We start from the raw sequence: 17419 nt of genomic DNA, 5'->3' as shown, positions 1-17419 counted from the left end.
AACTCGGGGCTGGCACTTTGCTATGCCAGCGTCTTGTTGGTCACCAGGAATACAGAGAGCCAGCATCTCCCAGACCATCGCACCTCACTTGGTTTCTTTTCCTGCTGTCCGGCTGGGGCCATCCTCGCTCTGCCGGCCAGTTCTTTTTACATTTTTCAGTTTTCCTTCTCATTACTTGCTGGCCTGAGCTGATTTAGTAATAATCAATTATTCTATTACCACCTCCTGTTTCCTGTTCATTTTCTCTCTGTCCCAAAGAACTCGTGCTCTCAATCAGTGAGGTCTCATCGGGTATTCTGTCACTCTCCGGTCTTTTGCACCTAGGTTCTGACAAATCACCACCCTCATGGCTCTAACTGGCTGTGGCATTACATAAGCATCATGGGTTTATTTGTTTGCTGAGCACCTGGTTAAAAATGTGTGTATTTGTAAATAAAATTACATTCATTTGTGCTATAGTATGGGATTAACTACAGTATACAGTGTCTTCTGTTACATTCCATTACACCCATACATCCAAACTGTACTACGCTTTGTAAGGATTATTTGTAATGTTAGTATTTTTCCTGTTAGTTACAGCTATAATAAAGTTGTTCCATTTAGGCACATGTTAACATTATCATTATTTTGATCAAATTTGTTGGCAATTTTTCATTGAAAAATTGTGGCTGCTGGCTAATTTTTCATTAGCCAGCAGCCACATCACCCTGCAACTCACAACTGGCAACCCACTGAAGCTCAGCAGGTGTGAGCCTGGTCAGTACCTGGATGGGGGACCTCCTGGGAGAAACTAAGGTTGCTGCTGGAAGAGGTGTTAGTGGGGCCAGCAGGGGGCGCTCACCCTGTGGTCCATGTGGGTCCTAATGCCCCAGTATAGTGACGGGGACACAATACTGTAAACAGGTGCCGTCCTTCGGATGAGACGTAAAACCGAGGTCCTGACTCTCTGTGGTCATTAAAAATCATTAAAAAAAAGTGTGTTTCTTGAAAAGAGTAGGGGTGTAACCCCGGCGTCCTGGCCAAATTTCCCATTGGCCCTTACCAATCATGGCCTCCTAATAATCCCCATCTATGAATTGGCTACATTACTCTGCTCTCCTCCCCACTGATATCTGATGTGTGGTGAGCGTTCTGGCGCACAATGGCTGCCGTCGCATCATCCAGGTGGATGCTGCACATAGGTGGTGGTGGAGGGGAGTCCCCATTACCTGTAAAGCGCTTTGAGTGGAGTGTCCAGAAAAGCGCTATATAAGTGTAAGCAATTATTATTATTATTATTATTATTATTATTATTGAAGGTTTGGAATCCGCTTACTATCCCAGCAGAACTATCTCCTGGGATGTTGCGTTAGGGTTCTGCCCAGATTAAATGAAAAACTGTCAGATGGGGTATTATCATTTTACTGCACAGAGATTACTTCTAATGCTGTGGTACTGGTTTCTGTGCTCCTTCTGAATTACAGAAAAGTAATGCATCTAGCTTGGAGGGTTTATACTGTACATGTTTCTGTCTATACTTCTCCATGGAGACATGATGTCAAGAAGGTTAACTATAAACTGGCATTTGCCAAACACAAGGTATGAAAAAAAATATGTTTAACCAATTAATATTATTTGAAGGATTAAGTAAAACACCACTGCCATCTGAAATTCCATTTAAAAAGTTGTTTTCATTTCCTCCATGGCATTAGGAGTGTGATCCTATTCAGTCTACTTACCAGTAATGATATTATCCAACAGGGTTGTTGGCATACAAAATATTCCAACTAGCAGGTCACTGACGGCAAGATTCAAGATGAAGAGATTGGTGACAGTTCGCATGTGTTTACTTCTGAGCACAATGAAGCAAACAATTCCATTCCCAACCATGCACACCAGGAAAATAAGAAGGTAGGAGACAATGAAAACAGCTGCCACAGGAGGCTGATGGAGGTAAAATCCAACATAGGTAGTATTGTATGGAGGATAAAAGTATTCCTGGGAATTGTTCTCAAAATGCCAACTCTTTCTGTCAATATATGATATATTTGGATCCAACTGTGTATTCATTTTGGACCTGAAAAACAAAAGATGAATGTTTTATTTACTCAACACTTTCATTTATTTTTTTATTATTCTTAATGAACAGAATAAAGTTGATCTACATTGATAACTGGCACTGTTTGTATGACAAGAATATTCATACATACCAATAAAATACCAATAAAAGTAACCTGTATATTAAAAACAGGAACTTAAAAACAGAACTAAACCACGGTTTTTCAACAGAAACAGAACTAAACCACAAACCATGGTTTTTCTTTTATAAGTGGTAGAACACATGCAGTATCATTCTTTCTTGAAATTTTAGAAGGAAATCCAGTACAATTTCAGACTCTAATGCGTTATCGTCAAGTGCAAAATAAGTGATGAAGAGATTAAATTGAGTTCATACTATGTTCTCACTTCATAATAGTTTAACACCAACATCAATCATAAGTTAACAATTTAAATAGGTTTTAACAAGTTGACACAATACTGTGCATACTGGTTACCAATATGGAACATGTAAAACTTAAAACACATTCACAATTTACAGAAAACAATGCATGAAATTTGAAAACTGATGTAATATTGACATCAAGATCCAATATTAACTTGTTCTTTATAATAACAGTCTCTGGAAGAAATTTATTCACTTCACATAATGACACAATTACCCAAGTGGAAGGATTTAGGCAGAATATCACTAATAGGATTATAGTTTTGACCTCCTTTACCTTCTCCTAAAATAACTTTCAAAGTTCAAAGTACAGTAACTAATGAATGCAAAGCAATATCATAACTATAAACAGTTCCAATTAGTTTAGTTTTTCATTTCCAAAGTAATAAAGAGAAAAAACGGAAACATATTATTTTCCTAATTGCCCATTTGAATATCAGTGCAACAGACAATCTAGATTGAATAATTATAGTTATATAGTACATTACTTTCCATTCTGAAGGATCACCACACTACGTGAAGTACTGTAGGTCAGTCATTATGCTCCATATTAAAAGCCAGTAACATGCAGACAGAAAGGGAGTATAGAATTGGGGTTGAGCTGCCAAAGAGCAATGCTGAGACACTCCCAAAACAAGAAATTATGACTTTCTCAAAAGGATATTAAGGACTTGAATGCACCACCAGATGCTGATTCCCTATAAAAGAACAATAAGAGTAGACAGAAGTTATCTTCTCAGACATTCGTAGTCTCTTTTATGATTAGACCTTAGATCTCAGAGTGAGATTTTCTTGTGGCAAATTCAAAGGTGTGAAAATATTCCAAAACTGGAAACTAAGACTTACTACTATCAGTAACAGCCTCAGTTGTTGTCTTGCCAACTTTCTTACCAGTGGGTAAGAAAGAAGACAGGTAGAGAAGCCTGGCCTAAACAGGATTGACTGTTACTGTATTTCATTTTGAAGTAAGAGTTAGGAATGCACTGGTACAGACAGTACAGGGTTTGAACGGTATTTTATCATCAGGATTGATCAGTTCGCCACCTGATCTCCCATATTAAGAGATGGTTTATGTGCAGGTTGCTCCTGCTACATGCTAAGGGGGAACTGTTACACTAATTGAGTCAAGGTTTTTTTTATAGATACTGTAGGTCTCCACCTACTTTTCTGAACAGTGCCATGGTATCTTTAATGACAAAGTTGTCAAGACATACTGTAGGATATACTGTATACTGTATCTCAACTGAAGGACTGCACCTCCTGCAGCACTGTGTGCTTTGTGACCTGTGAGAATTGGTTTAGGAAATTCTGGTCTAGAGAGAACAGTCCCAGTGTGATTATGTGAACGTGGGGGCTTTAATATACAGTATTTGAGTGAAAATTAGACAAACCTGTCTTAATTGAGTAATTGGCATTCAATGTGAAGGAAATTCCACAGATAGAATAGAACATGGCTCTGTGGGAAATTGGCAACACCCTGTGCTAGCATGTGTGTTTAGGATCTTGCAGGAATGGAAGAAAGTGAGATTTTAGAAATAAATATAAGGAGTTTAGATACTGGTGTAGCAGAAACAACTACAACAACAACAGCAGCAGCAGCAGCAGCACCAAGACTTGTAGTTTTGGTGTCAGGGAGGGTTTAATAAGTATGAGAATGAGGAATTTACAAGGACTAAGATTAAGAATTTGTGACTATTGAAAGAAAGATCTAGAAGGGTTGATGGCATTAGAATCTCTTGTATGTAGGTATCTAGTTATTCCCTTAAGACAATTTCAAACCTCCTTTTTAAAACTTAGTGGGTGAATGGAGCTTCTATTGGTTAGTCAGGAAGATCCAAGCTCTTTATATAATTGATTGTGTAATGACGCATACCTGTATATGGCATATTTTCAGAAGTAGATGGCTAGATTGAATGAATTTGTTTACAGAAAATAATTCCACAAGAAAATGCATCTTCTATATACACAAGATACAGTAAAACAAGGTGATACATGTTTATTTGTTATCAGCCATGATTTTTGTAATTGGATTTAGTCACCCTGAAATAAGGTTCCGATCAGTCACTTTGACTCCCCGAATGTATTAAATAATAAATTCAGGCAGAAATAATTTTAAGAAAAGCACAAACAAACACTGATTGTTTCAGACAAATAGCAATATGCACTCTGTTGTCCTGTTTTCAAAACACACGATTTGCTTAAATTTCCATAGGAAGCAATGGAGAGTTAAACACCTAAAGTGTTTTAATATTAGGTCTTATATTATGTATTTAAACAGGCAATACAGCATAAAAACTGGTACTCTTATTTAATAGGGTTCCATATGCTCATCTATGACATTAATGACACTAGGACACTACAGAACCAATCTGACCAGATTTTCAAATAGGATAGGAAGAAAATGCCCCTACAGTGCTGATTACAGTACAGGTTTTACTGTATACCAGACCATGTGCCATGATGAGTTACACTATTTATCTTGGTGCATGTTATGTGTGTACTCCATACATTTCCATCATATACTACTGTCCAAAAAGGTAAAATTCATAATGGTGTTCCAGATGCACTACAAGATCATCACACTACCGCCTCCAAAGTGAACATGGTCACACTGATTCACCACGTCTTCCTGTTTGTCAGATCTGATCTAATTTGCTACATGACCTACATAACTGGAAAATTGTATATTTTAATAAAGCAAATGAAAGTTAAAATGGTTTTCTTTAATAACTTGGACAATACAAACAACTTGAGATATAAGATTATGACAGTACAGACAGGTGTATCTGCTGCAGAAAGATTGGGATTCAGTGCAGCTAGCCTCTTTCAGAGCTCCCATTCCTAATCTCTTCTCCTTTATTAACAATATTAAAGAGAGCACAGTATTATCATTATAATAATGTCTAAGATCAAACCAGAAATTTGGAGCTTTAAAGAGTCCTTATTATATGTCCTAACAATAATTAATAATAATATCTTATTCATATAATATTTTTTCTTCTTTATTCTACCAAATGAGAGAAATTCTGATTATGTTTTCTTTATTGTTTTATGCTTGCATAAAGATCTCTGAAAATCCTGTTTAAAAAGAAGTCTAATAATGACACTAGTACTGAATAATATTACTTTTGAAAAAGGAGGGTAAGAAGACGCCACAAGGCTATAGGCAAAAGTATTTTAGTACTGATTTATTTCTTCTTTGGCTAATCCTTTCATGTGGAAGCTAGTTCTATGGTACATACAATATTTAAACAACTCCTACAGTAGGTAGCACACAAACTTTCATTTATTATGTCTGTTATTAGTGCACAGAGGTACTTTTAGAGGTTAAGGACATTTATAGCCTTGCAATGTTAATTCTATGAATTGCCTTATTTTCTTCTGTTTATGTTTCTTTTCCCTGTATTTTGGATACTCATTGAGTCTATTTCATAAATTAGCTGACACTGCAATGGCTTTTCAGCAGGGAATTATCCAACTGAGCCCATATGCAAGAACCATAACTAAATGAATTAGCTAAGAATTTTCTCATTCCTAGCACATACTACACATTACGGCTTACACTTGCTTCATCGTTGCACAAATGCAACTGTAAAACTGTGCAAGTTTTCAGTTGACGTGCACTGTTCTTAAGTCAAGACCAAAATGGCAGATATCATATTTACTGGAGAGGAGAGTCTTAAAATATAACTTGACATACTGTAATTCTGCCACACATTTAGGTTCATAAAGACAAATTACTCTTAACAATACAATTGTTTTTTTGGTTTTTTTGACACTGCAAAGCTAATATTGGGTTTACTAATTTATTAATAAACCATTGCTGGCATATACAAAAGGTGGAAAGCTTGTTCGATTTATGCAAAAGGCTACGATAATATGAAACTGACAATTTTCTTGTCACCTTTCTGCAAAGATTTTTAGTAAAACTTTCTTTTGGCTTTGCAAACAATATATAATCTTTGACCAAAGGTAAATATATAACCTATGATTAAGATAAAAAACACAGAAAGGGAAATAAAACAACCAATTGTTTGCTTGTTGCTGGCATTTGGTTGAATGCCTGTTGTAAGTAAACATCAGAGGAGCAGATATCTAAATTCGATTTCCATTTCAACTGAGCTCGGACACCCATAACCAACTACATTTGACATATACTAATCAGTTCTTCTGGACATTTATGTGTTTTCGAGCAGAAATGCCATCTAAATTAGCCATTTTTCAGATTCAGATCATTACATTTTCCTTCAAAGTGTTTGAAAATTCATCACCAAACTTAAGTAGGACTAGCCTGCATAAACAGTGAACTGAATAACTTCAGATTCACTTTTTGTAGCTTATACTACACATTAATAACCAGAATTTGGCAATTTTCTATTCAACATTAAAGCATGATGTCAGTTTTGTATTTACAACACTGTTCAAAGGTGCCCTGAAGGCATGTTCCCTAATTGCTTCCTACAGTATGTAATGTATAAGAAAGTGCTCAGTATTGCAAAAGACCTGGTTTTGCTTAGCACTATGAGTATGTCTTAGAATTACCAGAAATGACACCTGTGAAGAAAATTCAGACATCCCACAATAAAACAACACTAGTGGTAGAACAGTTAATATGAGAGATTGACTCATATACTGTAGCTTATGAAAGGCAGAAAATAGCTTTATGTTTCTTCTTTAAGAAAATCCTGATTTTATGGTTCTTTTACCAGAATGCCAGATTCCACTGTCAATCTCTTGGAAGTGTTGCTGTTGATTTTGTATTATAATTACTCTTTAAAGTAAACCTGCTAGCTGTATATGTAAGCTACAGTATAACTAGTTGCACATCAAAACTATAACTAAGTGGCAGGTCTGCTCTTTTTAGCTAATACAACTACTTGTTTTTTTTCTAAGCCATCAGTTATCTGTCACTGTCCAATGGAAATGTCCATGTATACAGTTACTTCCATCTCCCACTGAACATTTAATGAACTGTTTTGAGCTGATATTGTGCCTTGTTATTTTGTGTACTGCTGGTTCAGTGGTTCATTGTTCTCATGCAAAGTGAGGGATTCCAGGGGTTAAAACTGTATGTTGTTAATCACTGGAGAAAGTATTTTCAAGCAATGAAAAAAGAGCAATTTCAGTTTTCAGAAAGGGTCTCAGGTTTACGGATGTCACATAAATTTGAATGACAGGAGACCTGAAAAGTTTTCAGAGCAGTTACAAGAACATTTTTATGCTGCAATTTTCAAAAACATAGATATTTAGAACAAATATATATTAAAACATGAAAATGTCTTTTACACATAATTATTGCACAAGATGCAAGTCTTAATAGCTAAATGACTGGAATGAATCTATTGGTCGTGCTCTACAGGGTAAATAATTCCAATCACCATACACAAGCATATGAAAACAACCACTTAGACTAAATGGGGAAATAAGAAATACCAACCACGTTTAACTATTTTTCCAAATTATTTGGAAAAGAAAATGGGAATAATGAACAGTTCCAGGAATTACTTGTCAGTTTGTAAAAAGCAAGGTCATTCTGCAATCTGTAGAAAACACCAGCAGTATTTTTCATGAGGCATAGGTATTTCCTGAGACATATGGCAGAAAAAATGCCTGAAGCAAAAAGCGGAAATGAGAGAAAATAGAATGAGTATTCAGAACTCGCAGGCTAATCACTTCTTAACTTATAACCACATTCCTGTTGGCTTCAATTCCACTTCAAATCTCTCAATTATTGAAGTAAACAAAGTCACGCCTGAAAGAAAGGAAGAACAGCTGCAGCTTAAACCTTTTCTGGGATGTGTAAAACATCCATAAACTGGAATGCAAGCTAAACCCGTAATATTGAGAAAAATCAACAGCACTTGGAGTGTTATAACACTCTTCATGACAATACATTTTGAGTTTCAAGAGTAAACAACATATTAGAATGTAAACAGGAAAATATGATTACAACTCAATGGATAATAAAAGTGGTATACTGCTGATTTTTAAATTGACTTTTAACTTGTAAACAGAAATGAAAAGTATTGAAGAGAAAATAAACAGTCCACTAAAATGATTGCCCTCTAAGGTAGCATGTGGTAGCCATTTTGGCCGGGTGAGTAGAATGATAGAAAGTTTGCATATGTCACTGACAATAATATTAAAGAAATCAGAGTCATAAAACAGTTTATATTAAAATTAACATACATTACACCTTACCTTATGTGCAAATATAATATTATACAAAAATGGAGTTAGTTATTTAAAATAGTCATTTATGTTCTTATAAAAATAAATAGTAAAAACATGTAGCAAAACACTACCACATGAGCTACATACTTTTATCTTAAAAAACAGAAAGAAATTATTAAACAGGACTCCATTTCTGAATGGAAAAACCCTGCGTGGCATTGCTGTCATAATTAAGTCTTTTTAATCCATTTCTTCCTCCATGACTGTAACTGAGCATATCTATTCACAAATGTTAAGCTTCTGTTCTGAGTTACAGTAAACTGTCAGCCTTCTGCAGTTAGATCTGTGATCAGAAGTCCCAGATTTCCAATTGTCCTCTGCATGATCTATAATGTAGGTCTATTTGATAGATTTTATCTTTTATTATCCTTTACTTTAAAATCGTTTCTCTTTACTATATCGAAGAAGTGATAAAACATGAAATAGAAATAATTACCTACATTTTCCTAGATTGCAAACTTCCCATCCCATAGGATTAGGGAAAATCTGACTCAAGGTGTAAACATGATTAAAATTATTCCAAGAGTACAGTACCATTTTAACACTATTGTTATGACCCCAAGTGTCTAGGGGTAAAGGGGTGTAACATTTAGGATAATTTTTGGGGGATGCAGGTGGGTTCTGGTGAGGGACTAGGAAGCATGTCAGCAAGGGTTGGTGCAAAAGTGAATATTTTAAGGTGAATAAGTGACTGGTATGAAAGTAGGATGCAATAACACACAGGGTAAGGGAACTAGAGTGGTGCCAAAGGAAAGAAAATAACAAACAAAATGGAGCTGACTAAGAAAGTGAGGGAAAGCTGACCTAACTACAAAAGAAAACCCAAAACACACGGTCTTCGGCATCCTCAAACACCCTAGCTAACCTCCACTGACTACCCAAAACCATACAAGACAAACGGCACTCACCCGTACTAAACTAGTGTGACTAATTCAAAAATCAACTATGTGTGCAGAATATACCCAACAACCTAAACTAACCCTATACACAAAAGTTCACACAAATACACAAGTGAACTCGTAATACAAATAAGGGAAAATGAGAGTAGTTACAGTAGTAGAACAGGAACAGGGTACAAAAGAACAGTTTGGGCACGGTAATGGCGAAACAAGGATAAACACAAACAAACTTAAGTACAAAGTGATGAAGAAACCAACAAAAGCTGAAGCTATATGAAAACAGACACACGCAAAGCAAAACAACAAACCAACAAAGCAAAAGCAAAAACCAAAAGCGAAATGAAGCAAAGCAAAACCAAGCGGGACCAAAGTCAAACGAAAGGCTCCTTCCTTCTGAAAACCTCCATGTTATATACTGAATAAGATGAGTTCTGATTGGTCGAGAGTTAATTGAAGATGATGTAATACGTAAACAATGGTGTAATGATGGACCAATGGGTCCATCAAAGAACAATCAAAGTCAGAAGTGTGGAACAACAAAAACACACATGGACTACACACTGGGATGTAACACTATAGTCAATTAGTTTAACTTGCCTTCATTTACTACACATACAGTACATTATAACCTGTAACCTGTGTCAAGCACAATCACTGACCTAGGCCAAACCATTTCAGGTGAAGGGAACTGTTATATTTTAAAAAGAGTTGTATTCACTTTAAATCCATATGTAATACATGTACACTATGATATGCATAGGCAACCATGAAACTCATATGAAAGTATTTTCTATGGTATAAGAAATTCAATTTTATGTAGCTTGTCAAACAGCCCTGGACAAGTTTTATGGAATAATAAGATACAGATTTCTCTAGGCTGTAATCTGTCACATACTGGAAAACCAAATTAGTAATTGTATTAATGAATATTATATATTGTGAGATACTGACAGTGAATAGTGGATAAAATTAATTCTTTGAAGCACCATTTAACTTTAAAATGAATTGATCTCTCTTTAGTCAGTCATTTTCCAGGATTCATTACTGATATTGGGAATAAAAATCCTACTTGCATGATACATATCTATTTGGAGTTGAAAGCAGATGTTTAAAATGCTTAACTGTTTAAAGATGTTTAACTGCTCAGTGAAATCTTCTTGACTTGGAGGATTTAAATAAGTGTTTAAGGGTTTAAAGAAGACATAGAAGTTTATAATCACTGAGAATTGTAATTGCCTTTTCCAATATGCAGCAGTAATAATATTCAGTGTGGAACTAAATGTTACCTTCACAAAGTTGGATGGAACTACAGTACTGTATGTCTTCAGTAGGTTTAGAACAATTAATTACAAAAAATTAACTGTCAAAAAATTAATTACAAACAACAGGATGTAGCAATGTGTCTGTAAAATGATGGTGTTTTTCAGTTGCTGCCAGGAAAACAGACATAGTACTATAAGCATCCTGGCAGGAAACTACTTTCATCTTTAAAAGACTGACAATCCAGTGATTCCTTTATACATACTGCCAGGGTTTACATTCACTCTGACAACCCCACCTACCTCCATCCAGTTCATTTAGCAGATTTATCAGGTCATCCTCACTCCCCCAACTGGACACAGTGCAACCAATTATCATCTCAAAATGCGTGTAAATATACTTTAAAATATATAAAGAGGTAATCACAATATAAGAAATTAGCAAAAGAGAGTGTTCCTTTCAGCATCCAGTCTCTCACTAAAGGCTCAGCAGTTACAGCTTCATGGTCCTGCCAGGCTCATGAAGACTTTCTAGTGAGACCATTAAGTTATTTCCTAATAATATCCTGTATTTAAAATAAGACAAAAAATAACTGTGGAAAACATTGTAATTATATTTCCAGATGTGCCATTGAAGAGTGGATAAGCCATCCATCCATTTTACATACATTTGTAGATATTGTCTTATCTCAGCAAGCAACAGTCACAGGCAGAATATTTCCTGAACAGGATGCCAGTCCACAATGGGTAATGTATTTCACAAATAGAAACATATACAGTATAATCAGGTCACAATTATACAATGCAAGACTTTGAAATACAGACGATACAGTACATACTGAAAGAATGGTTAGTGTTTAGATAAACATGACAGACCTGTTGTAGCATACAGTACAAATTCTAACTTTATATTTATTTATTGAAAGTAATCATCCTTATTTTGTCAAAGCAAACTAATGTCAATCACTGCATTCTGCAAATTCAAAGACTGGGTTAACATACTGTAGTTACTATGTCCATCTTTATCCCCCATTGTTTAATATAAACCAAAATCCTTAAAAGATCATTAAAACAGTATACAGTACACACTTTTTCAATTTTTGGATGAGGTGTCCACTTGATCACTTCAAGTATTTTATACAGATTAGTGCAGCAAAACACTTTGCCAACTTTCAGTCAGATCAACAGGATGAAACACCTATGATACAGTTACTGCTTATTCAGACCCTTGATAAACAGCATTCAAGATAAAATGTGTAACCATGTTTTATGCTGTAAAATAATTACAGCATCATAGGAACCCAAAGAGTACGGCCGAAACGATCGACTTTATCTTGCAGAAAACTGAAACATCAACTGAAAACGCGCTGGTCTGTATATGAAAGACACAAACACTATTTGCAGTATTAATGCATTCTGCGATTAATCAGAGTACTGCTTTATAAACAAAATGTTTTTCAAAGATTATTCTGATGCTCTGAAAAACATTTTTTGTTTGTTTTAATGCTTTGAGGATCAAACTTTAGATTTTTAGATCCAAAACAGAGTGTTAGAACACGCAAGTATACCTATACAAATATCTAAAATAATGAAATGTAAAATAAAATAAATTAGATATTTAATGGTAAAATGGTAAAGGGCAAGAGCCGGTACCTTAATAAACGCCTATATATCACTTGATTCTTATACGTGAAATGCACAATAGCACATAGAAAATTGCATGAATGAGAACTGATTTCAAAGTGTCAGTGTCAGTAGAGTGATCTGATAAAGATTAACCGTATTGTAGAGATATACTTATTGATGATAACAACACTAAATAACAGTGATAATAAAAATAAAATAATAATGATAATTCAGAAGTTACTACATTTCAGTTTTTTCAAGGAGAAAACTTATGACATCTGCCGTTAAACGCGTAATGAAGTACAGAACGCTGTTAATTGTGATCACCACAATCATATCAGACACAGCCTTTATCTCCATTTCATTTAAATAGTAATTTTTTTTCTTACCTCGAACGAACACCGTACTTTACTCTTTAAGGCTCTGGGGAGTCAAACAACATTTACAAATACGAAAAGTTGTATTTAAAAGCTGTATGATTAATCTGTAGCAGGATTGTTGTAGGAATGACGGATTTTCAGCCTGACGGTCGTGATAAAGGAAAGGGGTCAAGGTCCGACACTCTCTACGGCGAAAATGAAAAGTGCTAACTGCTGCCAGGAGAAAGAAAAAGACACTCTAAGGCGTGATGCACAGTTTAGCGTCACTGCTAGGGGCTGGACCACAGACTAAAATTGGTTGATTAATTCTGCAAATAAATCAAGAATTGTTGGCACTGGCATGTGGTGAGATATGCTGATACAGTTACAATTATTCACATGTATCACATAGTAACTCTTTTATTTTTTAAGTATTGCTAAAATGCTATTTATTGAATATAATTTATCGCATAATATTGATTGTTGTCTACACCATATTTGCAGCTACAGTAGTTACATACAGTACAAATAATAAAAGTGTTATAAACGGCAAGAATGCGAGTTATTTTTTTCTAAAACAGGAAAATCTGTTCCCTTCTTTTGATTTGTGTTTGCCATTATACTATAATACGTATTTTCCCCTACTGATTTATGCCTACTTTACTAGTATTTGCTTGTAGTATAGATTTAGCTGTTTTTGATATTTCTCTTCGACGAAAGAGGGCACTGTAAGCCAAAAAAAGGCGATAGTACAATGAAAGTTATACTTCGTTTTAATAAATGTGATTAATGACTAAATCATACAAGGAGCGTCTTGCTTTAAGTTGTTCTCAGTTGAACTTGCATTCCAGTATTTAGATTGTACCTTCAAACTTTTGTCCCCAAATCTCATTAATATTTACAACTAAACAAGTCACTTTGCTTTCACAAATTCCATAGTTTTTATCTTTTCTTATCTTGTACTATTTCCATTGTATATTCTTAATTTATAAGTAAAGATTCTGATTTTCCTGCTTTCATTAGATTTAAGTCAGTTGATCGATTGTGCAGCTGTGACGGTAAACTGTCCTGATGTGGATTCTTATTCTATCGTTCATTATTTTATTTTTTCATACAGCAGTCATAAAGTTTAAGATTATTATTCTCTACGTTATTGGTTTAATGAGTTGTTGTTTATAACTAATAGCATTTAAGCCCGTCTGTTTTTGTTAGGAAAATGACTGTCTACCTCTCTTAATTCCTCGTTATGCACTCGAGCTATCAATTCATAAAATATTTTAATCTACTGTACATCAAAACTTAATTGGGATTTAGCAATTAAATGCATTCACACATACGATTATATTAACCTTCTCAATGGTTACCATCTATCTGTAAATCACTAACTGCATAATTCAAATACGAGCATGCCGAAAACGTCAGTTATAATATTTTTAACACTGACTCCCCATGGCGTGAATACGTAGTGTAGGAAGGCGGTTAGTGCTAATCTCTTACTCGCAGGTCATGTCATTGATTCAAGCGCCTTCATTGTGCTATTTCCGTTCTCCCTGTGTTTTGCGATTGCTTTTCTTTTCCCTTTCAAATGCATGGTGATGTGTTGTAATTAGTGACTACCAGGGTGTAGACCTGCCTCACTTTCAGGCTAGACTCCAGGTTGTCACAAGCCTTACTAAGAAAAAGAAGATTTTTAATAAATGATGGATAATTTGAAATAAATGTATTGAGCTTTACAAAAAGTGCCTTCACAAAATGTAAGCAGTGATACCAACTTTTAGCTTGACGTTATCTGATCTTAAAAGCTAAGAAGTGCAGTGCCTGCCTGGATGATAGTGGGATGCAAGACCTCTAAGGAAAATCAGTTTACTGCTGTAAGTGGAGTTGGGGGACAAGAAGGTAGTGCTCTTCCCACTAGACCTACATTTCAAAGCCATTGCTCCTGTATTGTGACCATGAACACTGTGCTGTTGGAAGTGCCTTCCTTCAGATAAGATGTTTAACTGAAGCCCGAACTGCTACAGTAGCTCAGTAAACTCCCCTGGCACTGTTCATTAATGAACTCCAAAATGAAAGGTTAGAAGTTTAAATCCTGTGTGGGATGCTACTGCTCTACCCTTGGGGAACATACCTCACTCATTTTGCTCCTGTACATGTCCAGCTGTATAAATGGGTACTCTCCAAGTTACCATTGTAAAGGTTTATTTTTCTGAACTGACTCTTCTGGTCAAATCAAATATAAATGCCAATTGAAATAAAGCGCTAAACAGTCATAAAAATCACATCTAAAAGTTACATATGATGAAAAGAGAAACAGGCAATAAGTAATGTTATGGAATCACAATAATCAAAACCTCAGGCCCATTTCTTAGTCAGAATTTTTCAGGGTTCTGGTACTTAAATCATAGTCTGAGCTATTGTTAACCTTTGCAAACTCTTGTCACTCTTCATCCATGAAAAACCTAAAATGTTAAATAATTTAAAATCAAAAGGATGTTCTTTTCTACACCCAAACCTTCAAACACACATAAACAGTATATCCTATAAGGGATATAACCATGGGCAGTTGCTATAAGGAGTTATAATATGTTTTGTTGTAACAGAAAAAATAGGGCACTATTTAAAACACAAGGGTTGCAGAATTTGTTATCCTAAAAGGCCATTCTGAGAAAGGACTGGAATGCCACCTGAGCAGAAGAAACTGAGAGGGGATACAGTATTAACAGCACACTTATAGAGAAGCATAAATGTGTATTAAAGATAATATTTATATTTTCTTTATATATTTTATATTTATATTTTTTATATATGATCATGTTTTTTAGATATGAAACATATATTTATTGTAAATCCACAGGTGAATAGTTTATAAAATCACATTCATCAACATTTGGACAGCTGGCTGAAGGTAGTGACGGCACTAAATATGATTTACTTCTGCTGTGATCTGGTCTTCATTTTCAAAACGGGGGAAAGATTCTATTCCTGCGATATATTGTGAAAAAAAACGAAAGAGAAGAAAATAATGAAGGTTTGAGAAAGAAAGCTAAATCCCACGTGTACATTTTTAAAATAATTGATGATTTTAAAGCTTTACTCACTTGTTGAATGTGGAACATTCAAACCAATTAAGTGCTTAAGTGAAATGACTGGCTAAGATAATTATAACATTTTAAACTGAAGTGATCATATACATTCTTAATTATGGAGTTTAGTAAGGCATTGTGCTATTGTGACTCATTCTGAGAAGTTCATTGTTTTTTTTTACTATGTCATATTTACAGTACTGAGTAGTTCTGTGTAATGTAGTTATGTTCTGTGTCTTTCTGACTTCTAATATGAAAATACAACAACTCTTCACTGAATATAGGATACCTCAATAGGATGCTTAAAATAAAAGTCATAGAGCAGACAATCACTGTGGAGGACCATAAAGGGTCTAGCCACATGTTCAGTTTAGATACAGTTCACCCCTAGGTTTCAGATTCATACAGTACTGTAACTGTTGAAAGCAGGTGATAACTCTCCTAGAGGTTATCATTGGCTCTGTTCCTCTGGAATATGGAACATTAGGAAAATACCACACCTCTCCCAAAAACTGGAAAAAAATATTGTCCCTGTGCAAGATAAATATTGACATTACTTTCATTTATCACATTTTGCTGTATATCATCTTCTTTCACAGTCAAGGCTTCAAACATATTACAGTGTAACAGCGTGAATCATATTTTGCATCTACTATCTTTACTCCCAGTTATATATATTTTTTTTATTGTAGGGACTAGTATCAGAAATTTAGAGATTTTGTCATGTTGCTGAATTAGGAAATGCAGGGAAAATAACATAAACAATATATATGTATATTATATACTGTTATCTGTTACACACATTCATACAGTATATGCACTAATAAGGAAAACACCAATACATATTTTTGGTATCAGTACTCATTTTCTGCACTAAAAAGTACAAATTCATACATGTGCAAATATTTCTTTTTAAAGATAAATGCCATGTGGATTTTAACAAAATAACCTATACAGAACAGTAGTGATGCACAATACATAGAACTGTTTCTCTAAACCAGATATCGCTTTCCAGAGTTATAAACTTTGTCTGCTAAGCATTAAAAGGAAGTAAATACTTCATAAAATATAAAAATACAAAGTCATTTGTATTTAATTTACTTTTGGTCTCTCCAATACTCAACATTTGCTGTTTTAGACCAAAAAAAAGATACAGTAGCTGAATTGCTGTTGCTTTGGATGTGTAGGAAGGTGGAATATCATTCATGGTATCTTGTTTCTTCATCTCCAGATGATTAGAGTGGTGTGACTGGCACTATTCTTCATATACTAGCAGGTCATCTTGAAACAGCACCTTTCTGCCTAAGAGTACCTCCTTCTCCAAATGAAGAACACCATTATGTAGATAAGGATGGTTGGCACCAACCCTGACGATCCATTTTAAATCGCTCGTTCACATCAACTGACCCTCAATAACGCTCCATCTTGACCTAAGGCTATGCAAACTGCATAACTCTCCAGACATAGTGGAACCCAG

General features: G+C 34.9%; 1 protein-coding gene across 2 annotated transcripts in view; it reads right to left on the bottom strand.

The window, feature by feature from the left end:
• Nucleotides 1-13081, bottom strand: part of npffr2a (neuropeptide FF receptor 2a) — a 30186-nt gene extending 17105 nt beyond the window's left edge. For both annotated transcript variants that reach the window (XM_006627126.3, XM_015338952.2), the window contains exons 1-2: nt 12890-13081; nt 1719-2056 (exon numbers count right to left, since the gene is read on the bottom strand). In XM_006627126.3, the coding sequence (XP_006627189.1) occupies nt 1719-2049 (331 nt within the window). In that variant the 5' untranslated portion in view covers nt 2050-2056; nt 12890-13081. The remainder of the gene's footprint in view (nt 1-1718; nt 2057-12889) is intronic.
• Nucleotides 13082-17419: the final 4338 nt, after the last annotated feature.

This window comes from Lepisosteus oculatus, chromosome 3, assembly GCF_040954835.1.
Source record: "Lepisosteus oculatus isolate fLepOcu1 chromosome 3, fLepOcu1.hap2, whole genome shotgun sequence".
Taxonomy (NCBI): Eukaryota; Metazoa; Chordata; class Actinopteri; order Semionotiformes; family Lepisosteidae; genus Lepisosteus; species Lepisosteus oculatus.
The sequence above is the reverse complement of the archived record's forward strand: the minus strand, read 5'-3'. Positions and strand labels throughout refer to the sequence as shown.